Source organism: Otolemur garnettii, unplaced genomic scaffold, assembly GCF_000181295.1.
Source record: "Otolemur garnettii isolate 467f Iridium unplaced genomic scaffold, OtoGar3 scaffold00077, whole genome shotgun sequence".
NCBI classification, from domain to species: domain Eukaryota; kingdom Metazoa; phylum Chordata; class Mammalia; order Primates; family Galagidae; genus Otolemur; species Otolemur garnettii.
The window spans coordinates 1021547-1047785 of record NW_003852472.1 but is presented as its reverse complement, the minus strand read 5'-3'; the positions used below and the strand labels follow the sequence as shown (position 1 = coordinate 1047785).

Below are 26239 nucleotides of genomic sequence, written 5' to 3'. Positions count from 1 at the left end.
GGGTGGACACGGACCCTCGTATCTTGGCCTTCCATTCAGTGTCTTTTTTGTCTCTTCCTGTGGCCAGATTCTGTTCTGAGCACTTAGCATGTAAAGTGGCCTCAGTAGTGGCTGATGGTATCAGGAGGGAGGGACAAGAGGGCCCGAAGGATGGCAACACATTATGTGTTCAGATCATAAGTCCACTCCCGAAGCCACCTCTGAGCCCTTCTACAGGGCACAACTCCTGAGATGTGAGGATGAAGTTTCAGCCTTAGGGGTGACACCTGGGGCTTGGCTAACTTACCAGAGAGGGAAATTTGTACTGAGGCAGCAAAACAGAGCTCTCCCAACCTGGTCCTCTGCCCAGCCCAAGCCTCACGCCTGAAGCCCCCTGCTCCTGTTGGAGTGGGATGGGGGTTTGCAGTTGACCTGGAATAGACCCCAAACCATCAGGGCAAGGGGCAGAGGGGCTCCCACCACAACTGAATGGACATGCTGGAAGCCGAGGAAGCAGGATGTTCTCCTGGGCCCTGGCCCATGGCAGCAGCAGGAGGTGCCACTCTACCTCTTCCTGGTAATTTTGTGCATCAGGCTAGTAGCTGGAGCAGCAATGCCCTGGGGGACACCTCAGGGTGCTAGTGCCTCTTCAATGGGATAGGGGTGAAACATACATCATTGGCCCATTCCCTACAAGAGAACTCTTGGGCAGGGGAACAGTAGGTCTGTGGCCCCAATTAGAGGGTAGAGTAAAACTGGGGGAAGGGGAGGTGGACTTTGGCTCAGCAGGAACAAGGTCTTTCTCAGAGGGAGCACTACCTGAAGGCAGGAGCTGGGATGGTGAGCAGGCATGTCTCTGGGGCTTGGGGACATGGGAGCCACAGCTGAAACTCCACCTGAGGGCAGACGGGGACGCTCTAGGTCGCTTCTAAATTTGAGTTTCTGTCAGAGCTGGGAACTCCAGCCTCCCCCAATATCCAACTCCTCCAGGGCTTCATATAGAGACACCCTGCTCCACCGCCTGTCCACACTGCAGGACTTCACTGACCTACCCAGGGCCCAACTCCTCATCCCTGTGTTCAAGGCCCTATGACTTGCACTCCCTCCCCAATCCTGACGGACTCCCTGTGCTGTGGGGCCTTCATTCAGGTGCTGCCCAACGACCAGCAGGCAGCCCCTCGGCTGTACCCCCAATCTAGAGCTATGTGGGTGCTGGGCAGGTGCCATGTCAGGAAGGGCTCGAGGGCAGCCCTGCAAGTGGCTGTCCCCCAGTCAGTGAATGGGAGAAGCCATTTTCCCCAATGTGCTTGAGGCCAGGGCAGGAGCAAGGACGACAGGAGAGCCGGGTGCAGTCCCTAAAACAGGCTCTTTAATAACATGTCTTCACTGAAGAGCTTCGCGTCTCCCCCCAGCGCTGCGGGCGCTAGTAGAAGGAGTACTGATTCTCCACGGCCCGGGCACGGCCCCCAGCCGCCTCCGGGGACTCTTCCGGACCGCCGGCCACGGCTTCCAGCAGGCGGTCCGCGCTGTCACTTCGGCCTCGCGCGCTGAGCGGGCCGTCAGCAGGGCGGGGAGGAGCAGGCCCGGATGCAGCCGAGGACGACGAGGCGGACGACGAGGAGGCAGCGGTAGCGTCGGAGGGCGAGGCTGGTGGGCAGACGGCTGCAGCGAGGCTGGCGAAGTAGTGCTGGCCGGCCGGCTCGCTCCAGCAGGCGGGGGCCGCGGGCGCGGCGTTGGGCGTGGGTCCCGGCTCTGCAACGGAGTTGGCGGGGCGTCGGCGCAGGGTCTGCACAGGCCCGACAGGGCGCGGGACTCAGGGCGGGGGTAGAGCGGCCGGGGTCCCGCTCAGAGCCAGAGCCGGAGGCTGGGATTCCTGGTTGCAGCCCACCTTCCCGGGCAGCTGATGAGGTGGAGGCGCGCAGCCAGTCACAACCGGACAGCCGCAGGCATCCGCTCACCGCCGTGCGGGGTTGGGGAGTCCACCCGCCCGCGCGGCTCCCTTCCCTTGGCCAGAAATCACCGGCTGCAGGTGCCGCTTCGGCCTGCCTTCCTGATGCCTCATTAACACTTGCCTCAGTGGGGCTGGGAAGGAGAGGCATCCTGAGGCTGTGGGCTAGGGGATCCCGGCCCGTCCCACCAGGCTTGGATGGATGGCACCTGTCTTTTGGGGCAATCACACTAGTTAGGTAGGTGCGTCTTACCAGGTGGGGGGCCCTGGGCACGGACGTAGCTACGCAGGGTGATGTCAGCAGAGCCCCCTGATTCCAGTGGGATGGGGTGTGTATGGAAGTGGCGGAGCATGTCAAGCACAGACTGGAACCACAGGTGCTGTACATGGCACTGGCCATGGCCGTTCAGGGACAGGCGCAGGTGCTGTGGGCACAGGTGGGTGTGGTCAATGGTGGAGTCTTTTGGGTTTTTATGGGAATAAATCTCATAGAAGCCAGATGGGGCTGAATCAGATCCCAGCCCCTCACACATGAACCCCATTTGTGTGTGTGTGGGACCATGGCAACAGAGCCCATCTGGGACAGAAGGGAGCAGGCATTTACCCCATGCTAGGAGCACTCACTCCATGGGCATCCATATCACCCCTCATCTTTAGCCCTCTGACATCCTAGAAGGTAGGAATTACTGTCCCTATATTAAATGTGGGGAAACTGAGGCCAGGGAGGTGACTCACTTATCATCACAGAACACAGAGCTAGGAAGAAACTCCTGTTTTCCCCTAGCTCAGGAAGCAAGGGGCCTGCCCTCTGATCCTGCACAGCCCAAGCCCAGAGGGGTGGGAAGCACAGAAGAGGAATGATCGCTAATGCTCCTTACCTGTGTGGCCACAGAACACGGTGGCCTCAGGGCAAGAAGCCATAGGCCTGTGGTCTCTAGTGGCGAGCTACATGTCCCTGGCTTAAGCCCCATTTTGCTCAGTGGGCATCCTATAAGAGGAAAAGTGACTATCTCTAGGTATGTGTGGCAACAGGGAAGGTCAGTGACAGAGGTTTGAGAGTGTGTATGTGGCCAAAGCCCAGGAAAGGGAACTGGCCTGGCTGCCAACATAAAGACAGAGAAACCCTCAGTGGGCTGGGGTGGGGATCCCAGAATGAGTTCTGCCACTCAGCATGGTGAAAAGTTGTCGGGAGCTCTGGGAGCAATCTTGGGGATATTAACTGTGGCCCAGAGCAGGAGTCAGCCTGAGAACAGCATAGTGAGGTCCTACCACACCCTCATCTCTGGGCAGGAGTTCTGGGGGCAAAGGCCCCAGACAGAGCTGGGCCCCAGGGGTGAGTGGAAATGAGGGAGGTGCATTCCAATCTTCTAGGAAACCCTTCCAGGCATTTATCATCTGAAAGTGAAAGAGCTGCCTCTGAGAAAGTAGTGATTTTTGTTCCCAGGAGGTTAAGGTTCTTGCTCCATCCTACCACACCTCACTGGGCCTTGGGCAGTCACCGCCACTCTGGGAAAAGAGCAGCCAAGGTAAGAGGTGAGGGGCAGGTTCAAGGCTGAGTCTTATCTCAGGGAGGAGGACCATGGGGGGGGGGCTGGCTAGGCACCATTTTAGCCTCTGGCTTTGGCATGAATCAGATCCAGGCCCTCCAGGGAGGCCACATGTGGCGGTGCTGGCCAAGAAGAAAGCTGTGAGCCACCAGGGATGGCGTTAAGTGCCTGGTTGCTAGAAGAACTGGTAAGGGTGGCTGCTTTCCAAGGAGGTGCCCCGGGGGAGGTACCTGCTACCTCCTCCATGGTCGAGCAATGCTGCCAAAGAGAGCTGCCAGGGATCCACTGGAGGCCAGCTGGGGGTTAGGGCAGTTGGGGCCTTGCAAACACTGTGCATCAGCTGCAGGGCTGGAGAAGTCCTGGGGTGCCCCCAGCCTGCCAGCCTGGGCTGACTAGAAATCAAGGCCTAGGAGGAGCTAGGGCTGGTGGGTCTGTTTCCTTATCAGAAACATGGGATGGGAGGCACTGAGGTTCCTGCCCTTTCTGGTCACGCTGTCCTCCCGTCCAATAATTATTTGACATTTCTCTCATATTTTCCTTTGCATGTTAGGTCACTATAGCATGTAGTTCCCTTTCTGGAGAGGTTGCCATCTGGGAACACTGTCATACCTCTGCTCAGGCTATCTGAATCACCTCAACACTTCCTCTCTTGCATGTCTCAGATCAGGGTCCCCTGCAATGCTGACGCCCAGTCCCTACCCAGCCCTCCTGCCCACCTGTCTGTGCTTCCCATCCATGGCTCTTTCTGAGGACAGAGAAGTTGGTGAGAGTTTGCAGGTAAGAAGTAGGGTTCCTGGGGGGCAGGTGGGGCTCTGGGTGGAAACCCCCAGAGCTATGGGACCCCTGAGACATAGGGGCCAAAGGGACTTGCAAAGTTGGGTTAGCAAAGGGCCTGACTGTCTGTGGGCTTGGCCCCCAGCAGGGAGCTTCCCCATCTGCAGAATGGAGAAGCCCAGCTCCAGCAGACCACAGCTCCTCTGAGAGGTATGGGTGGGACACAGATGATTCAAGGAGTACAGGTCGGGTGGCCAGGGGTAAGTCATGCCACACCTGTGCATGTGCAGCGTGCCCCAGGCCACCTGCCACTGCTCCCCCAAGGCTGTTCCACTCCTGTGAACCCCCAAGCATACTTGCCTTGGCCTTGCCCTGGAAGTTGAAGGTCAGAACGTACTCCCCTGGCCGAGTCTCACTTTGGCGGATCACAAAGAGGCCGTGGCTCCGGGGCCCACCTGCCAGCACCAACTGTGCTGCTTTGACCCGGGACAGTGTCCCATGGAACCAAGGGTAGTCGGAGAGCTCTGGTTCAGGCTCAACCTCAGGATCTGGCTCTGCTCCCTCCTCCCCTGCGGAGATGATAGTGTGAGGGATATGGGAGAAAGGACAGAGTGAGACAAATAAGTAAATGAGAGAGGTGAATCGACATCTTGTTGAGCTTTTACTGTCAAACACTTCTGAATACTTTTATAACTAGGCAGGGAGCTGACCCAACCCACTATAATCATATGAGGTAAACTGAGGCACAGAGAGGGGATGGGCTATTCCAGGGTCACCCTGTAAGTCAGCAACAAACCTGGGAACAAATCTTGTCACCTATTCTAATCCCAGGTTTCGACTCCTTGCACCCCATTCTGATTTCAATTTTCTATTGAAATCAAGTCTGCTATAAAACCCACAACTACTGTGGAGTTATGTGAAGGATCTGGTGTGATGGGATATCATGACTTCTCAGGCTCAGGAAGGACTTTGGAGGGAGCCTATGGCTGGCAATAGCCAGGGGTGAGGGCCCAGGAGAGGAAGGCAGGGGGAGCAGGCTGCCCCCACTGGCACCTGTGTTATTGCTGTCACTGCCACTGCCGCCTGGGGACTCCAGGGTCTGTAGGAAGGTCTCTAGTGGGACATGGATCAGGGACTCTCCGACAGCATCTCGAGCTCGGCTGTGGGGGGCTGTCACCACAGCACCCATGGCTGCTGTTGTCTCTGGGGGCCGGGGCAGCTCTGCTGGGGAAGAGGCAGGTAAGAAGCACATCCCTCTATCTGTCCACTTCTTCCAACTTTGTCCACCACTGCTCTGGCCAGCTCTGCCCCCACCTACCATCTGTTAGGAGCTCACAGCTGCAGGAGGTCACTTGGCTGGCTAGACAGCCTCCTCTGGCACAGGAGAGCTCACCATCTTCCTCACTGTCACTGTGGAGGTGAGAAAACCACAACTATGTCAGGCCATGTCACTTGGATATGGACCACAGGCTGCTTATGGAAGCCAGGTGGTAGGTAGCTGGTGGTCTTATGACCAGCATTGGCCCCTCTACTTATCTGGGGTCCCTTGGCCTCCAAGTTCCTCTGTTCCATCCTCAGTTGGCTCTGTGGCCACCATGTGAATGATGGGCCACCAAGTGGGTGCAGCTCCCTGGAGGCCACATGACCCCTGCCTATCAACCCCAAGGGGCTATGCTCCTTCTGGGATCCCATTGAGACCTTCAAATGGTGGGAAGGCATGGTAGTAGGCCAGGCCTGGGCAGCTCCTTCCCTTCCCATCTGTGACATGAAGTGTCTGGGACCCTGCCAGCTCTAAAATTCTGCAAAGTGAGCTTCACCTTCACAGGGGCCAGGGAGAGTGTTTGCAGAGCAGATGGTTGGGAGGGTGGCAGAGGAGGGTTTACAACTGCTTTGGGGATGGGGCCTGGGAGGTGCTCAGGATCTTAATTGTGCTTCCTTAAATGAAGCTGTTAATTAGGAAGCAGTGGCCCCTCCCCCCAGGGCTTGGCTCACCCCATTAGCCAGAAGAGCTGCTGCCAAATGCTCAGCCTGCTGGCCATCCTGTTCCTTCAGCTCCTGGCCTGGGATTGCTCCTGGCCTGTGGCGCCAGCCTCCCTGCCGCTCTTCCTGTACACAGCTGACCGTAACTGCCCTTGCTTATTACTAGCATGGCTCCCATGGCTGAACCTACCAGCTTCCTGAGCTGTCATCAGAATCCTCCTTGCCAGCTACCCAGAAGGCCTTGAGGTCCCTGCAAGTCCCAGGCCCTGATACACTTCCACAGCATTTGCTAGGCTGTTCTCTGTCCTCCCCCACCCTCTGGCTGGCTCAGGTCCACTCTTTATATTTAAGCCTTGGGTTAGGTGAATACCTCTTCCAGCCAGCCTTCTATCACCTCCATCATTGTTCATCTCCCTCCCACTGGTCTGTGGTTCTCGTGGAGTGAGGACAAGACTTGGTTTAAGACTTCTTTCTAGGTCTCCAGGCCCTGGCCTTACAGAGCAGACCTTACAGGGCCTCCTGGGGTGGGGGTGACCCTTTCATGAGAAAAGTCCATTTCTCAAGGTCAGCTCCTTCCCTGCCAGTGAAGGATGGACCAAAGGCACAGCCAGCCTGTCTACCCATCCTAAGGCCACCTGGGCACTCACCCGGGGTCCACGCAGCCCTGGATATCAGCTACCCATGAGTGCTTCTGCAGCGAGTCGATGGTCTCCAGGATGTACTCGGCCCCATTCTCCACCTGGGGAGGAGGGTAGCTGGGTGTCCAGATCACACCTCCTCAACCCTCAGAAAGGGGGCTTCAGACCCCAGAACAAAAGGCTAGAATGGCTCAAATGGCTTGTCCTAGCCTTCTCCCACCAGGGCTCACAGGCATGAGCAAAAGTAAGACAGGTGGTTCATCATCAGGCATCACTCCAAACCCAGGCCAGGGTCCCAAGGGCACAGCCTACAGCTTAGCTCACATTCCCAGAAGCCCCTCCCCTCTTGGATCACCCCTTAAGGGACATTGTCCAGTCCCACTGACCTCAAGTTCTTGGGCCCTAGAGACACAGCTCAGAGAAGGCCCTGCTGCCTGAAGGACCAATGGGTGGCCTAGCCCTCTAACCCATGCTTCTAGCACCCCAGAGAGTTGAGGGGCTCCTATACCTCAATGCCTGCTGCTCTGCCATGCCTGTGAGATATGCAAATCTAATTGGGAAGAGGGTAAAACATCCCTATTGGGGCCAGGCTCAGAGTGTAATCTTGAACATCTATGATGTGATAAACCCCTCCTAGGCGGAGGAAGGCTATATATTGCTCCCATTTTCTAGATGAGAAGACTGAGGTTCAAAAAGGCTGAGTAACTTGTTTAAAGTCACACAGCAGCTAGAGGCAGGGCTGGGACCTGAACCCAGGTCTCTGAGATGCCCAGGGCTTGTGGTTTCAGCTTCCTATTGTGCACCTTTATCAAGATGTCCTTGTTGGACTCCTGGCATCTCAGAGCTGGGAGAGATCACCTTTAACTCCTCTCTGAATGGATAGGGAAACTGAGGCCTAGGGTGGGGCTGGCAGGTGGGCCCCTCTGCCTCAGGTTTCCTAAGCACAATGCATAGCATGTTAGAGTGCCAGGTGGGCAGGGGCTGGGTTCTTAGCCCTCAGCCTGGGCTGACTCAGAAAATTGGGCTGGCAAATGTTTGCCAAATGAGTAAGTGGTTCATGACTAAACAAATAGGACGAAAACATAAACCCAACTGAGAGTCTGGAGAAGAGGGTGGGGGCCTCATGTAGCTTCAAGTGAGAGGAACCAAGCCTCCCCAAGGACTGTGCCTCATACATCCTCTGATCCTTCGAGGAATCACAGGGACCAAAGCCCTGACAGCCTGGAATCCTGTCCTCAGCAACCCCAGAGTGACATGGAGCCTGGGAAAAGGATGGGATGCCCCCAGATCCACCAGGGTGCCTCCCTGCCCACCCTCGGTGCCTTTGTGCCCTGTGTGGGACTAGGCCACTTCCCACACTCCAGTGCCCTGTGATGATTAGAACATTTGCATAACTGCTGCAGGCTGGCCACCCATGGGATGGGTGTGTGCTGGCTCCAGCAAGGGGTTGTAGGGGGGAGGAAGTGAAACCCTGATGAGCTTCACCCAGACCCAGGAGGAAATAGGAACAAGGGGCCTAGATCTTAGGCAATGCCTGGGGCACCTGGGTTTAGAGCCCAGACCTAGATTCAAGTTTTAGCTATATGACAGACATCTGTCTAGGGTCCTAGGACTTCCCCTTTACTGCCAGGGCACCCTCCCACTGCTTTGCTGCTGGCCAGTCTCTGGGACTTGACATTAGGCCCCTTACCCTCACTCCCCTGGTGGTGACAAGTTGTACCCCTATGAGGGAGGTGGCCTAAGGTAGCCAAAGGCATTTCAGGCCCAGGGTGTGGCCTTACCTTGAGCACGAATGTATTGTCCTTTTCTGGCATCTCCAGAGGCATGGTGGTACGGACTTCTATGATGGCCGAGAGGGGTATGCTGACCTTGGGCTTGGAGGCCTGGGAGGCCAGAGGAAAAGCAGTGACAGAATAGCCCCAGGGCCCCTGAAACCTCTTCTACCCCTTTCTGCTCCCAGGGATCAGAGCAGCCCTCAGCTTAGACTGCTTATGGCCACCCTGGCACAGAGGTGTTCCCATCCCATTTCATAGATTGAAATTCAGAGAAGTGTATCTGAGAGACAAAGGGACCTTCTTCCATAGTCACACAGCAAGTCAGGGACAGCCCTGAAATTGATGTGAGTCTCCTGCTTCCAAGGCCTGAGGGGTAATACCAATTGTGCTGCCCACTGGACGGTATACCCACCAGATCTGTGGTTTTCACATTTTTGACCTTGACCCATAGTAAGAAATATATTTGACATTGAATATATTTGAAATATATTTGACCCAGTATACACATGTATAGGTAAAAATATCTCTGAAACAAATGTTCTACCAGACAGTATTTACCCTTCCTGTGTGTGATGGAGTGTGAGATTTTCTGTTCTATTCTAGTTCATTAAAAACAATGCTGGTCTCCTAACGCGAGACTAGATTTTTGAGAGCAGGGCAGAGATTGATGAGAGTCTCCTGTTTGTTGTGTCCAGGTGTGGATAAAAGGGACTAGTGTTCCCAACCATACTGCAGAGTTTCACCAACGTGAGCTAGCAGTGCTCCCTGGGATGGCCACTTTGTGCCTGGCCATGGCCCTGAGGCCCCTGGGGCTGGTCTAAGACTGGGATTCCCGGCAGGGCTTGGGCTTCAGGACAGGGACTTTCTTAGGAGGAAAGGGAAATGGCTGCATATTTGGTGGGGAGGCAGAAGGGAATTCCTAGTAGCACTGGCCACTGTCCAGTGGGTGCAGGGCTGACCCCTGTGTGAGGCTACCACACCAGCCAGGGAGGTTAGGGGCAGGGCAGGGTCTACAGTGGAGGCCTGGACTGGGGGTTCTGTGGCTCCCCAGCCTGGTGACTGAGGCCTATCTGTCCTGGTCCAGCTACCTCCCTCCTGCTCCAACCATATGCCACTGTACTCACTTTCCTGAATGGTCAGCTAGTTTCACAACTCTAAGCCATGCCCATTCAGTTCAAACCTTCAGAAGTGCCTGTCCTGGGGCCCTGGGGAGCCCTGAGGCCTCCCAAGTTTTCCCTCCTTGGGGGCCCACTCAATGCTCACCCCATTGTTTGTATGCAGTCCTGCAAATACTGGTTTCCTGGTGACTCTCCCAGTGGCAGGGGCCAGCCTCCTTGGGTCCCCCAGGGTTGGCATGGCATAAGGATATGAGGGGAGTTGGAGTTCAGAGACTTTTCTCGCAGAGGTTAGGGGAAGGGAGCCAGAGACCTGACTCATGGCTGACATATCAAGGGCTGTAAGACAGAGAAGTCTAAGAGTCCCGGGAAAGGGCTCCTGTGCCAGCAGATCCCAAGTTCCTGACCGCTCCAAGGATGCAGCTAGGCCTCCCAGGACTGTGGGTGGGTGACAGACAGCAGGAGGTGCCAGCAGGGCTGCCCTGTGGGGCTTGCTCACTCATGTAGCCCATCTCCCGGGATCAGATACATTTGAGAAACAGTTACAGCTCTTACCATGGTGTGATCCACCTACCCACAGGGATCACTCTTGAATACTCCAAATATCCCCCATTTGTGTGACAAAAAGGAGGGGAGGGGAAGGGCCCAGTGACCCCTCAGGAGCCCTACCCTCTGCCAGCAGTGACAGTGACAGCTCTAGGGAGGAAGGGGGCACCAGCTGCTGTGTTTCCTCCCCCATGGGCAGGAGAGCTGCTATTTACAGATGGGCAGCTGTGACTGCCACTTGCGCTGAGGCTGTGAAGCCCTAGGCTTCTGCCCCTGCCCTTTGGGTGACCCCAAGCAAGCCCCATCCCTCGCTGGGCCCCAGTCTCCCTGCTGACAAGGAGTGGAGTGGTCTATGGTATCTCTCAGGGACCTAAAAGGTGGGGGAGGACAGACAAAAAGCCCTTAGGAAGTCTAGGGGTCTTGGGACTTGAAGAGGAAGCTCTTCAGAGAGTATGCCTGGGAAGTCACTTCTCCAGGGCCCATGTAGCTCAGGGGCACCCGGCTCTGGGGAGCCCACTCCCTTGCACCTGCAGGAGAGGGAGAGAGGAACACCTAGAGTCACCCACAGATTGAGACATGGAGAGAGAGCCAAGGGCCCAAGAATGACTAAGAGGGTACCTGGGGACAGAGTGGGCTCTGAGGTGGGTGGGAGCTTAGGTGGTTCTGCTAGTAGCTGCACCAGCACAACCTCCCACCTGCAGAACCTCCCAGTGCACAGAGAGCTCTGTCTCCGTGGTCCTTCCATTTATAGGCCCCCAGGGTGGTGGGTATAATTAGCTCAGTTTGCCATCCACTGGCTATATGGCTTTGGACAGGCCACACCCCCATTTGGACTTTGTGACCTGGAGAACATGTGCTTACCTTGCCAGAAGGATGAGGACTAGATACTAGGTGGGCTCTCAGGAAGCAGGTACTATTATTTTTTTCTTTTTGAGACAGAGTCTTACTTTGTTGCCCTCAGTAGAGTGCTATGGCATCACAGCTCACAGCAACCTCAAACTCTTGGTCTTAAGCAATTCTCTTGCCTCAGCCTCCGGAGTAGCTGGGACTACAGGCAACCGCTACAACACCTGGCTATTTTTTTGTTGCAGTTGTCATTGTTGTTTAGGAGACCTGGGCCTGGTTCGAACCCAGGTGTATGTGGCTGGTGCCCTACTCACTGAGCTATGGGTGCTGAGCCAGCAGGTACTATTGTTAACAATTAATTGTCCCCACCTTCCAAACCAGGCAGATATGCCACCCTGGAGCAGACCCAATTCTGCCCCCAGGGGTCTGATGGCCAACCCCCAAGAGGGGGAGGGGCTGGTGCACCCAGGTAAGCAAGGACACTGGTAACAGCCAGGAGGAAATCTAGTTTTCCCCTGCTGAGCTGGGGATGAGCAGACCCCATGGAATCACACAGGAATCTCCCAGAAAGCTCCCTCTGGGTGTGCTGTCACCCGTGCTCCCATCCCTGCTGACTTCAGCTCAGGAAGGTGAAGAGGAAAGGAGGGCAGGCAGCCTGCCTTTTTAACACCACCACTAACAGTGGCCCAGAACCCCCTCATTGCAGACAGGATCCTTTTTCACTCACAGAGGCTTAAAGGAGTCACTTGTCCAAAAGGCAGCACTGGGTCCTCGTCCCAAGCTCCTGTGCTGAATACTTATTCCTGTCAACCAGATCAGGTCATGTGGTCCCTAAGCTATTCCTTGGTGCCCTCAGTTGCTGCCCATGCGCCTTCTTGGTCCTCCTAGGAGTGGGGTACTCACCTTGGGTGGTACGAAGAACTCGAGGCGGAAGCGCTCTCCAGCGACAGCCCTGCGCAGGAGCAGGCGGCACTTCTGCCACTGGGCAGTGCCCCCCGGGCCAGCAGCTGCATCGTCAGCCACCATGAAGCGCAGTGCGCCCTCGCGCTGGATGTCCACCAGCTCCACCTTGGCTGCCAGCGTCCGTGTCAGCCGCAGGCGCCGCATCCACTTGTCACGTGGCTCCGCTGGAGGCTCAGCAGCCCGTGGAGCAGTGCCACCATCCAGCTCCGGTGAGGCACGCCGGTGCCACATGTCACGCACGCCGTCCACCACGCACAGACTCATGTTGCGCAGAGAGAAACCTTTGCGTACCCGGGCCTTGGTCGCTGTGTGTGCAGACACGTCCTCGGAGCTCCGAGAGTGGCCGTAGGCCGCTGCCTTGAGGGCCGGGGTCTCCCCTTGCTCCGACTCCATGGCGTCAGCACGCCTGGCCACCAGCATGCGGCGCACTTCCTCTCCAAACACGTCCAGGAAGTTGGTGGTGAAGTGGCGGGAGAAGGAGGCTCCGGCGTCGGGCGTGTCGTAGGCCGGGTTGTCTCGCAGGAAGCGACAGAACTTGTGAGCGAAGTCCACGGCGGCCGCCTGGGCGTGCAGCTCACAGAACTGCCGCCAGTCCGGGACCGGCACCGGGACTGGGGCAGCTGTGGCGGGGCCGGGGGTGGCACCATTCATGGTTCCCGTCCCATCGCAGCCACTTGTGGCTGCGGGAGAGAAAAGCTGTGACTTTCAGGTCTCTGACCAGCGTCTTCACCTGTCCCCTCCATTTGTATACCCTGCCCCCAGGGCTGCATCCTTCAAGCCATGAGTATGTGAAGACAAAGACACCTGGGGAGGCTGGAGGTGGCATCTGCATCCCCTACCGGTCTTAGAGAACTTTAGGGTCACTTCTGGGGCTGGCAGAGGAGGCTGGGATGATAGATGCCAAAGTCTGGTCCTAATCAACCTCTAGTGACCTCACTTCTCTCAATAACCTGGAGTCCCCAAAGCTGGTGGACAGGAATAAGTCATATGCAATCCTGTTGGTTCTACTTCTGAAATATACCCATAGCCCACTCCTCCTCCTCCTTTCCCCTTCCAGGTGGTTGTCCTGGCCTCCCCAAATCCCTTCTCTTGCCTGCAGTACTTCAATTTTTTCACTGGTCCCCTGGATCCTGACCTCATCTTCCTAAACTCTGTTTTCTACCCAGGAACCCAGTCACTATTTCTAACACTAGACAGATCAGGTCCCTCCTCTGCTCAAAATCCTGCAATGGTCCCCATTACACTGTGAGTAAAAGCCAAAACCCTACCAATGAATCCCAAGGCCTGACATAATCTGCTTCCATTTACCTCTTTGGGAAGATCTGCCACTCTCCCCTGGCTGCTCTTGCCTCCTTGCCATTCCAGGCAGATGAAAGCCATATTTCCATGTCAGGGTCTTTGCATGTGCCTGGAATGTTCTTTCTACAATGCTTTCTCACCTTCCTTGGGTTTCTGCTCAAGGATCTTGTCCAACAGCTTTCCTTGACCACACTTTTGAGAATAATAGATGTCCCAGCTCCCTCTGGCACTCTTTGTGCGCTCTGCCTATTTTCTCCTATTGCCATCTGATGTACCATATATTCAGTTGCTTGGTTATATGTCTTCCTCTGCCTCCTACCTTCCCCATGAGAAAGCCATTTTCACAAGGAGAGATTTTTGACAGTCCTATAACTGTGTCCCCAGTGCTGGGCATATGGCAGGAACTCAGGAAATACTGACTGAATGCATAAGTGAACGTGTTCAGCACGCTAGGCAAGTCACAGCCGTTACTAAGCGCCCACACTGGGCCTAAGGACACTCAGCTTGTTAGTGACAATATAGTTCCAGGATTCTTACCCATGTCTTCATGACTCTGGAACTCAGGGGTCACCTTCCAGTGTGGACCAAATACCTTATACCAGGGGTACATGTTACAAGACCTTCTGGTGGATGCCTGAAACTAGATAGCATGGGACCCTATGTATACTATAATTTGGGGGGGGGGTTAGATACGGTCTTACTCTGTTGCCCAGGCTACAGTGCAGTGGCCACAATTATAGCTCACTGTAGCCTTGAATTCCTGAGCTCAAGTGATCCTGCTTCAGCCTCTCTAGTAGCTAGGATTATAAGTGGGTGCCACTATGCTGGCTAATAATTTTTTCTCCTACTTTTTTTTTTTTTTTTTTTTGAGACAGAGCCTCAAGCTGTCCCCCTGGGTAGAGTGCCGTGGCATTACAGCTCACAGCAACCTCCAACTCCTGGGCTCAAGCGAGTCTCCTGCCTCCGCCTCCCAAGTAGCTGGGACCACAGGCGCCCGCCACAACGCCCGGCTATTTTTTGGTTGCAGCCGTCATTGTTGTTTGGTGGGTCCGGGCTGGGGATTCGAACCCACCACCTTAGGTGTACGTGGCTGGCGCCTTAGCCAGTTGAGCTATAGGCGCTGAGCCTTCTCCTACTTTTTGTAGAGACTGCCACTTGCTATGTTGCTCAAGCTGATCTTAAACTCCTGGCCTCAAGCAATCCTCCCATCTTGGTCTCCCAAAGTACTAGGATTACAGGCTTGAGCCACTGCCCCTGTCCTACGATTTTTTTTTTTTTTAAAGGGACAGATTTTAAAGAGACAGAGTCTCACTTTATCACCCTTGGTAGCGTGCTGTGGCATCACAGCTCATAGCAACTTCCAACTCCGGGACTTAAGCGATTCTCTTGCCTCAGCCTCCCAAGTAGCTGAGACTATAGGCGCCCACCACAAGGCCTGGCTATTTTTTTGCTTTTTTTGGCTGGGGCTGGATTTGAACCCACCACCTGTGCTGGTGCCCTACTCCTTTGAGCCACAGGCGCAGCCCAATGCCCAGCTATTTTTTTGTTGCAGTTTGGCCTGGGCCGGGTTCAAACTCACCACCCTCATTATATATAGGGCCAGTGCCCTACTCACTGAGTCACAGTCACCAACCCCCCTACTATGACTTTTTGATCTAATAACCAAGATGGCTTCTAAGTAAGTAGTAGGCAGGTAGCACATACAGTGTGGACATGCTGGACAAAGGGATAATTCATGTCCTAGGCAAAAGGAGTGGGATGGGGCAAGAGCAGAACAGTGTGTCATTTAAAACTTATATTTACTTCTGGAATCTCTGGGACCTCGGTTGACCATAGGTAACTGAAACCTCAGAGGGTAAAGCCTTGGATAAAGGGGATTATTGTATGACCATATGACTAGTTTTTTTTTTTTTTTTGGCCTTTTTTCTTTTTTTAAGGACCTAGTGTTTATAACAAGCACGATCAATTTTTTGCACCAGCTTTAAAGGCCCTGCTACTTCAAGATTTCTTTCTACCACAGTGGCCTGTACGCTTCTACCTGTATTCTCACATTCTGGAATCCTATTCCCTCCAGAGTTCCTATCCAAATCTAAACTTGAAGAGGTCCCAATCCAGGGACCTCTGCTGTCTACTCACCCCAGCTTCCTCCTCATTCCTGGCCTTCCCATCCTTCACCTTTCTAGAGTGCCAAACTATGTGTTGCAGGTCCAATCATTTGGGGGTCTTGCCTACTTGTTTCCCAACACGGCCAACACCCCTGGGAGCACAGGCCCAGCCCACGGTGTGCACACACCCCTTCATCGAGTCTCCATCATCACCAATGGCTGGCAAGTAAGTAGGGTGATATGGCCCTGCCCTGGGGAGCCCCTGTCTAAGGGGGCCAGCCCAGTGTTAGGGAGAAGGGATTGCCTTTCCATGGAGCTGAGATGTGGGGTTATTGCCTCGCCTGCCCTCCCAGGATCCTCAGTTCCCAGCATACCCCTCCCTTATAGCTGTTGGGAGCACCAACTCATCTTATTTCTCCTCTGGGATCCAAACCCTGTAATTAAGTGCCAGGTAAAAATAGCTGCCCTACTTGCGTGAGATCATTTTCAGGGCCTCTGGGCCATAGGGCACTGTGGGAATTCCCTGTCTCCTTGGGGCAGCCTTGGCCATCGATCTGCAGTCGAAAACCACAGGACAGTTCCAGGGAGGAAGAAGGGCCTCCTGATTAAGCTCCTTAGCATCTAGACAAGTTTCTAAACTAGTGGTCTCCTAGGGACTCCTACCTTGGTACTGGAGGGTGGGGAGCAGGGAATTAGGAAGGTTTCCTTCATGAGATGGGGCTTGCATTGGGCTTCATGCCTGCAAAGAGGGCATGGAGGGCACTGTAGGCCTTTTGAGCAGTGACTTGGAGGCAGGACTTATCAGGACATTGGGGGCTAGGTGGGGGTGGTGTTCAGAGTCTAGAAGGGTCAGGGCAGAGTGTGGGCTGAGGAATCCATGAGCTGTGCTCATGCCTGGTATTTTTCTTACCCTGCTCTTCCTCCTTTACCTGGATAACTCCTAATAACCCTTCAATAATTAATGTAGAAGCCACCTCCCCCAGGAAGCCTTCCTTGACACTACCACCCCTGTCTCCCTGACCAAGGCTGGTATTAAGTGTTTCCTCTGAGCTCCTGCAGTCTCCCCCCAGTATGCCCCTTAAGCATGGAATCAACTGTAGGGTGGTCAAAGTATCCATTTTCATGTCTCTCTCCCCATGTGGCATAGGAAATCCTCTGGGCCAGAAAGTAAGCCTGAGTCATATCCCAGGCTCCTGGCACTTGCTCCTTCCCCTGGGGGTAGAGGCAAGAATGCACCTGCCACCACCATCATAGTTTCTCAGAGATGGTGGTGAGTCCAGGCTGAGGCCTTTGTCTGACCCTTGGGGATGGCATTTCCTGGGATGGAGGTGGGGCTGCAGGTGAGCCCAGGAGGCCCTGTTGCTGTGCACCAAGCCTATTCATTCACCCAGCAGCCCAGTGCTCCCCATGGGGCCGCCTCTTTTCTACATCTCTGGGACCAGCAAGGGGCCAGAGCAGGTGACATGGTAGTCGGGGAAGGCTGGGTGTGCCTATGTGAGATAATTATGCCCTTTGTGGGGCAGGCAGGAGGTCAGCCCCAGTGCAGGGTTCTCAGGCATCAAATCCTACCTCTTCCAATTCTTCCTGCCGGCTGGGAAAACCCTTGGCAGGGAGAAGGCACAGAGTTGGAAGATAAGAACTGGGGAGGAGACTAGGTACAGGTTGGCTGACCTGGGCTCAGGACTTGCCTATTGCTCCCCCAGCGAGTGACACTGACCACATCCCTAACCTCTTAAGCCTAACTTTCCTCACTTCAAAAATGGAAAGGAGAGGCTGCCCCTCCATGGAAGGATAATATAGGAAGTCGTCTCTGTTATGCTATAATCCATATTACAAGCAGGGCCATGGCTCCCCTAACTTCTGAGCAGGGCCAGGAGGCATTTCCAGCTCTCTCCAGGGACCAGGGAGTGTGACATCAATCAATCAGAGTCCTCTGTCACTGTACAAGTGACCTCAGTTCCAGATGTGGGAAAAGCAGGGCCTGATGGGGAAAGGAACCCAGAGAGCTGAAGCTAGGTGGACCACCTCACCCCTGTCCCCACTGTCTAGGCTGGAATCCAGCCAGCCTTGGGCTCTTCCTCCCCGAGTAGGAGTTCTCACCTCCCTAAGTCCACTTAGGTTACTCCTGCCTGGATTGCCTTGCTTGTTCCTCCTGGAACACTCTCTTCTTCCAGGAACCTTCTCCCTGTACTGGTGTTCTCCCTTCCTGAGCTCCCATTGTCTCTGAGCCCCTTGACATCCTTGTTTCTGTAGTCAGGGTCCTAGCTCTGTTCCTATGGCTTCAGGGTGCTAGAAAAGACCAGCTGAGTCAGTTGGGGCAGTGCTGGGTTGGGTACTGGGAGATCTAGGGTCTGTCTTGGGCCAGGCCCTGGGTCTACTGGGCCTCAGCTTCCTCACTAGGGAAATGGGGTGCTAGAGCAGTGGCCACTTCTTCTGATGCAGTAGTGATAGTCTGTAGACACTGAAGACTGGGATACTGCTGTCACCCTACATGGGCCAGGGTGAGCTAAGGGGTTGCCTCACCAGGTTCACAGGCTCCTTTTGAAGACTGAGGTTTGAGACAAAGGGAGCCCAGGCAGGTTCCATATGGTGCTGGCCTACATGGTGCACTGGGTGCCCAGCTCACCCTCAATCTACACCCTCTTGCCTGTTTTTTCTAGGCTTACTTAGCCGGGAGTTTGGCTGCTCCTGAAAAAATAGTTTTTGTTACCATCTTGTATGGGACAGAGCTTTAGAGGGGTGGTGCAGGGGATGGAAGGAGGGCAGGGCAAACCTAATCCAATGGCTCTTTCAAGCTGTGGCCTCTCCTTACCCCATGACTAGGAACCCAGGCGGGAGACCCCTGCCCCCAACCCTGTTAGACACATGGACCAGTCACCACAAGCGGGAGGGGCAGCTGGTTTCCGGTGGTAAAAATAGCTTTGACAATTGGAGATGGCAAAAAACGGGCCGGTCCTCAGCCTCCACCCACGCACAGTTCCAGACCTCACCGCCCCGTCATTCCTTAAAATATTGATGAGTTTGTCTCGCCGTGTGTCCCCACCCCCACGCTAATGAGCCGAGGGTTAATCAATGTGCCACGCAGGGAGGCAGCGGCCCTGGGGGGCGGAGCGAGCCCAGAGCCCCGCCTATATCCAGCTGGGCACCCCCAGCACCTCCTCACCATAGGAGGCCATGGAGTCCAGGGAGAGAAAGGACAATCTGTGGTTCCACAACAGATTAGCCACCTAGCACCCTAAAAGTCCGCCCAGGCAGGGTGCAGGAAGCTTCCCCGCACCATGGTGCCCCTTCTTCCTGTCCCCTCCCCTCAGCTCCATCCTCAGAAGAGCACCCTTACAACCAAGGGCATGAAAGGGGAAAGGATCAGAACTAAGGATCCTCTGTTTTGGCCTGGGCTGGCCAGCGCTGCCCACCAGCAATGAACCATTCACAATGGAAAAACTGAGGCTTTCTTGCGTTGGGGCCCCAGAACACAAGAAGAGACAAGGTCTCATTCTTCTTTCCTCCACCTTCTGGGAAGGTGGCCCCAACCATGCCTGCTCATGTCCTCTACCCTGCAGGCTCCTCAGGATCTTAGGAACACTAGCTTGGCCTGGCCTGGCCCACCCAGCCTCACATTTACAATGAAGGCTCCTTCCATCCTGTTGTCCTTCTAGCTGCCCTTGGCCTCTGTGGGGCAGTGCCTTCCACCCCTCCAGCTTCCTCCCTGAACCCTTCTCCATGCAGGACAAAGACAAACTTTGGGCAGGCCATCCCTCTAGCCTGGAGAGACGTCCGCCTGCTGACTGGGCATGAATCTTCCTCTTTCCTAAGGATGAAGGGAGAGAACACACAGGGCACATTCTGTTTCACTGCTGGGTATGTAGACGCTAGTTCTCAGGTCCACCCTGCTCCTTGCCTCTCTGGATACCAATTCCCCACGAGGCAGGCTCTGAACCAGGGCCTCCCACCAAAGTGAGGATGTGGCTGGAATTCACACTTCCCACCCAGAATATCTGTGCTTACCCCGTAACCCTGGCAGAAGGCAGAAGTGGGCATGATTTCTGATCTTAACACCTTTGAATCTACTGGGATCTTGCTGCAGAGTGGCAGTGGGGGGACTCCGACTGGTGACAGGGAGAGGTATGGATTAAGAGCCCTCAGGACCTGTATGCCCCTGTATGAGTGGGTGGGTGGGGCACTCAGTGGTCTTGGCTTTTCTGAGCATTAGTTTCCATAGCTGCTCTTCCATATAGGCACCTTCATGCCTACATAAAACTTTCAGCCTTTGCCACCATGGGAGGGTGGGAGCCCTTTAATGAGCTCCCAGCTTTTACTGACACCCCAACCATAAAAACCCTGCTGGCTCTGGGTCCTGCAGACTCTCAGCCCTGGGGGCCTAACAGCTATATCTGCCTCAGTTGCTCTGCATCACAAGGACCCCCACTGCCTGGGCATCTTCCTCCATCTACATCTGGTCGTTTGACAAGATGGGACACTAGTGTGGTTAAAAGCCTGAGGTCTGGAGTCAGACTGTCTGGGTTTGAATCCCAGCTTTCCTGCTTCTTAACTGTGTGACCTCTTGGGCTCCTGGACCCTTTGTTTCCCTGTCTTACCTGTTGGTAAGAGCCGCACCAACCTCATGGGGCTGTTACGAAGATTCAAGAGTAGTTTGTTGAAAAATCAAAGCTCCTCTGCTTCTGCTTCCTAACTATCTTGTGTCTATTCCCTCTTTTCCTCTGTTTTTGGCAGACAGCTGCAGAACCCCTTCATTCCCCCCAATACACAAACCCAGCCTCCACAGTGTGGCCAAGGTCAGCTTTCCGGTACACACATCTAACTGAGCCATGCCCCTGTTTAAAACCCTTCCTCACTCATATTGTTCCTGTAAGAAAGGCTTCTCTACTGTACAGATGAAGAAATAGGGTTTGGGAAGGGAGGTGACCAACCCATCATTCACTGGATTTGTACTGGCTTCCACGCTGTTAGGTCCCTGGTAGGTTGGTCCAGGGCCACAGAATGGGCAGAGGGGAGTGTGTATCCACATTCCAGATTTGTCCCATTCTGAAGCACATGCCACTCCCACCAGGGACCTATTCTTGGGGTGCTCGCCCCTCAGGGCACAGTGGGAGGACTCAGTCCCTTCTTTAGGAAAAGAGGTGTTCATCCTTAGAGAAGAGGTAGGGGGACAGGGGAACCCTTGGCTGAGCCCTGCAGGAGGTAGGTGTCATGAGCAGGGAGTGGGGGCCAGGGCAAGAAACTAAGCCAGGGCCAGTGGGCTCAAGGAGTAGCCCCATCCTCCTTCAGGAGTGGCCAGTGCTGGACAGTTCCTAGATGGACTCTAACTGGAGAGCAGGCTGGGCTGACTCCAGCTGCATTGGTTCTGCTCTATCCCACCTCATCCTGGTTTCCTGGGGTTACAGAGCAGAGGCTCCCCCCTTTCAGCTTTAGCCTAAGCCTTTCAGCCTCTTCTCTCCCAGTGCCAAGGACCTCACCTGGGCCCTGTCCCAGACCCCTAAACCTGCAGGATGTGCTCCCACCAATCATGCCTTTAGCCTAGCAGTCTGCCTGCTGGTTTTTTTCATGTGTGTCACTAGTGACTCCTGACTGAGACCTCCAGTGGCTCCTCTCAGTTCTGGATCCCAGAACTCTGGGGACTGAAGGTGCTTTTGAAGGTTCCCTGGTCCTTTCTTTGAGCCCCAGCTTCCAGCCTGACTGATCTCCAGCTACCTCAAATTCACCACTTCCAAGTTCTAATACATCTTCTTCCTCCAACTCCTGCTTGGAGTCCCAGTACTGAGCCCAGCATTGCCCTACCTACTGCCACCCCTTTGCTTCAATAGCTGGCAGGCCCCAGAGCCTTTGGAGGCCTCAGAAACATACCTCCTTTATCCTGTCCACTCCACCATTTCCCCCTGCTCCATCACCACACCACATGGCTGTGGCCTGTCTCCTCCACCAGATTGTGAGCCCCTGGCTGGCTGTTATACCTGCTCTGTCCTCAGAGGGGTGGAAGGTTCTGGAGAATGGAGCACAAGCTCTGCTGTGCCCAGAGGAATGAAAGATGCTGTACTCCCACACAGCAATGCCTGGCCTGCTCTCCCCAAACAGTGTGGGCTGTGGCCTCATGTTGAGGAGTCACACCTGCTATCCCCTGAGACAGCCATAAAAACAGACCCAACCAGGTGACTGGAGGAGAAAAGCCACTCCGGAGCCCTCTAGCTCCACATGAACAGTGCAAATCAGCAAGCTACAAGACTGCACCGTAACCACATGGGACGGCAGCCAGGAGGCCAGAGGCACTTAAACCCCCGTTTCCCTACAACCTGGGCTGGGCAGACAGTGCAAGGAGTAAGACTCAGGCTCTTGTCAGAGAGAAGTGATTTGGAGCCCTGCTTGTTGGCTGAGGGACTTTGGACAAGTCATTTCACATCCCTAAATTTGTCTTCCTCTCTGTAAAGTGAGGATAATATTAGTAACATGAGAAATGACACCAATGCCCTTAGCCTGGCACGAGTCAGTTCAAAACTAAATGCTCAGCCCTGGGAGGCCCAGGCTCCATCTGGGTGGAAGCCTCACTTCCAACACTGTGAAGAGGGGCCCACCCCTGGGCTGTATGTGTATTCAGGAGTCCTTCCTAGGAGACCCACACTATGTAGGGAAGAGTTTACAAAGTTTAGGCAGGTGTTCACCACAATGATAAGAATTAAGCATGTGTATTCAATTCCTCCATTACCTAGAAGCATCAGAAGCTTTGGCCACCTGCATTTACACCCAGGGGGCGGGTGTGTTCCTGGATGTTGGTGGGATAGACTTCTAGAGAGAAGAGTAGAAGGAAGCAGCTAGTCGGAAATTTTTCCTCACAGACCCCCGGAAATATCCTGATCCACGCTAACCTAAAAATACTGCTGCAGTCCCTGCCAGAGCTCTTCCAAAGTTCCTGGTACTGAAAAGTTCTAGGTCACTTCCTAAATTAATGGTTTCCTGCATGAAGCAGGGAAGCCAGGAGGGAAGAGATTTGTTCAAGGTGGGGCAGAGTAAGTGGGCTAGATTAAGAGACAGCCAAAGCAGCTAGGAGAAGCCAGGAGAAGCCATGTCCCTTGGCCCGCTGCCCTCCCAGAGGAGTTCGCTCATGCCATGCTCAGGGACCGGTGTTGGAGGGAGGCAACTCTTGTCGGTCACCCAGCTAGGAGGCAGGCAGCACCAGCCCTACTTTAACAGGTAGATAATGTTGGCTCAAAGCTCATTGGTAGGGTTCAACCCAGGTCCGCCAGCCAACCCTGAGACTCTCCCCTGCACCAACTGGAAGTGAACTTAAATTAAGGCTTATTCACGTTCACTGTCTTGGCCAGAAGCTGCCCGATCTGCCCTGCTTGGATCCTGAGAGGCCCCGTCACTGCAGACTTTTCTCTCTGAAGGCCCCACTTCAGGGATGCTGGGGACCCGATGGGTCACCTGGCTCTGCCTGGTTTCAGTCCGCTGGGCTGGCGGGATTTGTTAGGTTCATCAATGCTCACAGGTTCATCAATGGCCGAGGCTGAAGGGCCTGAATGGAGGGCACGAATCCGCCTCTTCTTAAAGGCGCCGGCCTCTCGAGCATCCTGGTCGATCCCCCTCACTAAATGGGGCTGCTGTGGACCTCCCCGGTGGGCGAGCCGAGAAAGGGGACCTGGGTCGAAATGAGGGCGTGCCAGCTCAGTGAGTGTGGCCCAGATGGGGTCCTTCCCGATTACCCAGCATGGCCCTCACCCTAGGTTGACAATCCCCCCCACCCCGCCCAGTCTAGGAAAGAGACCAGAGTGACTCCTCCCCAAGCCAGAGACCCCTTCCCCTGAGGGCTCCGGGCGCTCGCCCCAGGGTCAGGGCCCTAGGAGGGGGCGGGGATGCAGCTGCTCCCGAAGCAGCTCAGCCCCTCCCCGCCCCGCCAGGGATGGGGGTCTGGGAGCCGATCCCAGCTCGGGGCGCATCCCCTCCCTCGTTCGCCCTTCTTCTTCCCACCCGCGCACACAAAGACGACACGCGCGGACCGGAGCGCGTGCGGCCGCTCTATGGGGCAGCGGCACGCACACACGCGCAAGTCCTCAGGAACAGATGGGGTCCGGGATGAGGGTCCAGGGGACAGGGAACTGAGGACAAACAGGCCATACCTACAGGCGCGCAGCTGCGGCCGCGCGGGCCGGGGCGCTGGTGGAGCGCTGCCCGGACCGCGGCCGGGCTCCCGGAGCCCAGCGGCTCATGGCTCGCGGCTAGCTTGGCTCCCTCCAGGGGGGAGCCGGCGTCGGCGTCTGCTCCCTCCCACGTCCACAACCTCGAAGGCTCGTGCGCTCCTCGCGGTCCTGGCGCGGCCCCCGCGCTGCTCTCTGGCTGCTGAGCCCAGCGCGCTCCAAGTCCAGCCCCGCGCGGCGCGCGCCCCGCCCGCTCCCCCTTGCGCCCCCCGCCCGCGCCGCGCGCGCCTCCCGGCCCCGCCCCTGCCGCGAGCCCCGCCCTCGCTTGCCTAGCGCCGCGCCCCCCCCGCCCTCCGCCGAACGTTGAGAGGGGACCGCGGCCAAAGGTCGCTTTCTCTCGGCGACTGCGGGGCCCAGACTGCCCGGTCCTGGGGCTTAGAGACTCCTCTAACGGGCCTATAGCGGTCCATCTGGAAGGGGGCTCCCTGTGTCATGGAGCCAGCTCCAGGCCAGGCGCTGGAATCCCCCAGCGTGGAGGTGGTGGCCGCGGAAGCGCGGCGGGTGGGGCCGGGTGGGTGTCCTGCGTGGTGGGGTGTACAGGGTGTGGATGCCTTGGAGCGCTCCCGGGTGACAGGAGCCCCGCGAGGGCTGTAGCTGTGGCCAGACGCTCCGCCACAGGGACAATGGGAGCTTCACAATGGGAGCTTCGAGGAGGGCCAGATGTCGCAAGGGGAGTGGGGGTGGGGGAAGTCTGTGTCTAGTTCTCATAAATCCCGAGGGCGAGCATTACGCCCCCTTCCTCCAGCCCTCCTGAGCACAGTGTCTCCACCACCCAACCTTCACAGTTGGGGATACTACTGCCACAGGGAGAGGTGTCAGAAGTCATAGGAGGGTGATGGGAGACCACAGACAGCCCTTGCTTCATCACCCCTGCTTGGATCGAGAGCCCAGCCTAATATAGGGCAGAGTCCTGCTGGGCTTTGCAGGCACTTGTGGTCCGACTCCTGGTGCTGGGGTGGGGGGATATTATAGGAGACTACCCCAAAGAGGTGCAGGACTCTAGCAGGCCTTGAAGGGGTCTGAGAGGAGTGGGGGTGGGGAGGACATCAATTTGAACAGAGGTGTTGAATGGGCCAGTTAGAGGTAAGACCTATTTCTTGCTCCTGGGGAGAGCTGGGGAAGTCTCCTGAGTGCCTTCTCCCCTCCTCTCCCTCCTTGCCCTCAGCACTCCTAGGCTTGTCTCTGACCCACCTCTGGCATTTCTGTGTCTGCTAGGGTCTCCCTGGTTGGAGGAGATCCCTCCATTTGTTGCCTTCCCATGCTGACCTTTGGCCTTTGTAGAGATTCCTTTAACCTTTCACCCCTTTCACATCTCATTTCCCAGCAAGCAGGCCAGGCCAGGGTTTTTATCTCCTTCTTATGGATGCAAAGGGTGGGGTCTTGAGGGTTGAAGGTGGAGACTGGCTTAGAGCCCTGCCCCAAACACTGCTGCTGCCCTCCACAGGCACTGAACAAGATCGGTCCCTTCCCTGCCAGGCACATCCCCACTGCTCCCTCCAGGAGCTGGCAAGCTAACACTCAATGAAAACTTAGGCAGTGGTCCAGCCTTTGATCAGAGCTGCACACAGGCCTGGATGCCTGGCTAGGAACCAGAACACTTATGAATGAGGGTGGGATGCAGATGAAGGGTTGACTGCCCACAAAGTGGGAGAGAGAGAGGCTGCACACCCTGGGAAGCCTGGCTGTGGCCTCCACCTTCCCCAGAGAGGGGAGAGCCTGGGCCATAGTGGACTAACCTGATTCAGAGTGATGGGCTGAGCTCTGCTGGTGGGCTGTCAGTGGCTAGAGAGGGTCCTGGAATTGAAAGCCATGGGCAGGACAATAGCTCTGATCCATCCCCAGGGAGAAGTGAGGAGGAGATGGCTTCAGAGTGACTCTGACCCACAATGAGGAACTTATGGGAGATGTGGAAGTGGCTGTGGGGGTGGAGGGGGTGTGGTTGGCCAAGAGCAGCTGTCACAGGGACAGGAATGAGTCAGGGAGGACAGGTTCATCCTGAGTCCCTGAGGATAGGAGGAGGTTCTGGGGCCTTGGAAGAAGTTCTGATTAGAGAGATGATGAGGAGTGATGGTGGGAATCCTAAAGAAGGGCCCCTGGGTACACATGCTCAAGACTGCTTAGGATGAAAACTGAGATAGAGATAGCACAGGGTACCCTGGCCTAGTGGACAGCAGGGTAGGAAGTGGGTTTGAAGCCAGCCTCACAGGCTACCTTGATGGCAAATATATACCAAGAGGAAGCCCTCCCTCCATCTGGGGCTGAGGGGACCCACATGAGTGGCGCTGGGCTCAAGGGAGTCCTGGTGTAAGGCTGTTGCTCAAGGGGTTGGTGGGCATGGTCTCTGCAGCACCTGGCAAGCAGGGACTCAGGGAAAGGGACATGCTTCAGATACGGCTCCAGGGGACACAGAAAGGGAAGCAGGGATTCTCCAGGAACTGACGTGGATCTACTAAGACACATACACCCAATCACAGCATGACAGGTAGCTTTTGAAAAAAGAAATGGGTTTCCTTTTTTGAT

The 26239-nt window shown here is 55.6% G+C and overlaps 1 protein-coding gene across 1 annotated transcript; it reads right to left on the bottom strand.

The window, feature by feature from the left end:
• Positions 1 to 1346: 1346 nt before the first annotated feature.
• SH2B2 (SH2B adaptor protein 2) lies at positions 1347 to 25555 on the bottom strand. Its single transcript, XM_003794174.2, is given in 9 exon segments — positions 1347 to 1731; positions 2181 to 2352; positions 4609 to 4817; positions 5302 to 5472; positions 5567 to 5658; positions 6876 to 6967; positions 8648 to 8749; positions 12052 to 12791; positions 25456 to 25555. Coding segments are annotated over 9 exon segments (2007 nt in total). The 3' UTR covers positions 1347 to 1402.
• Positions 25556 to 26239: the final 684 nt, after the last annotated feature.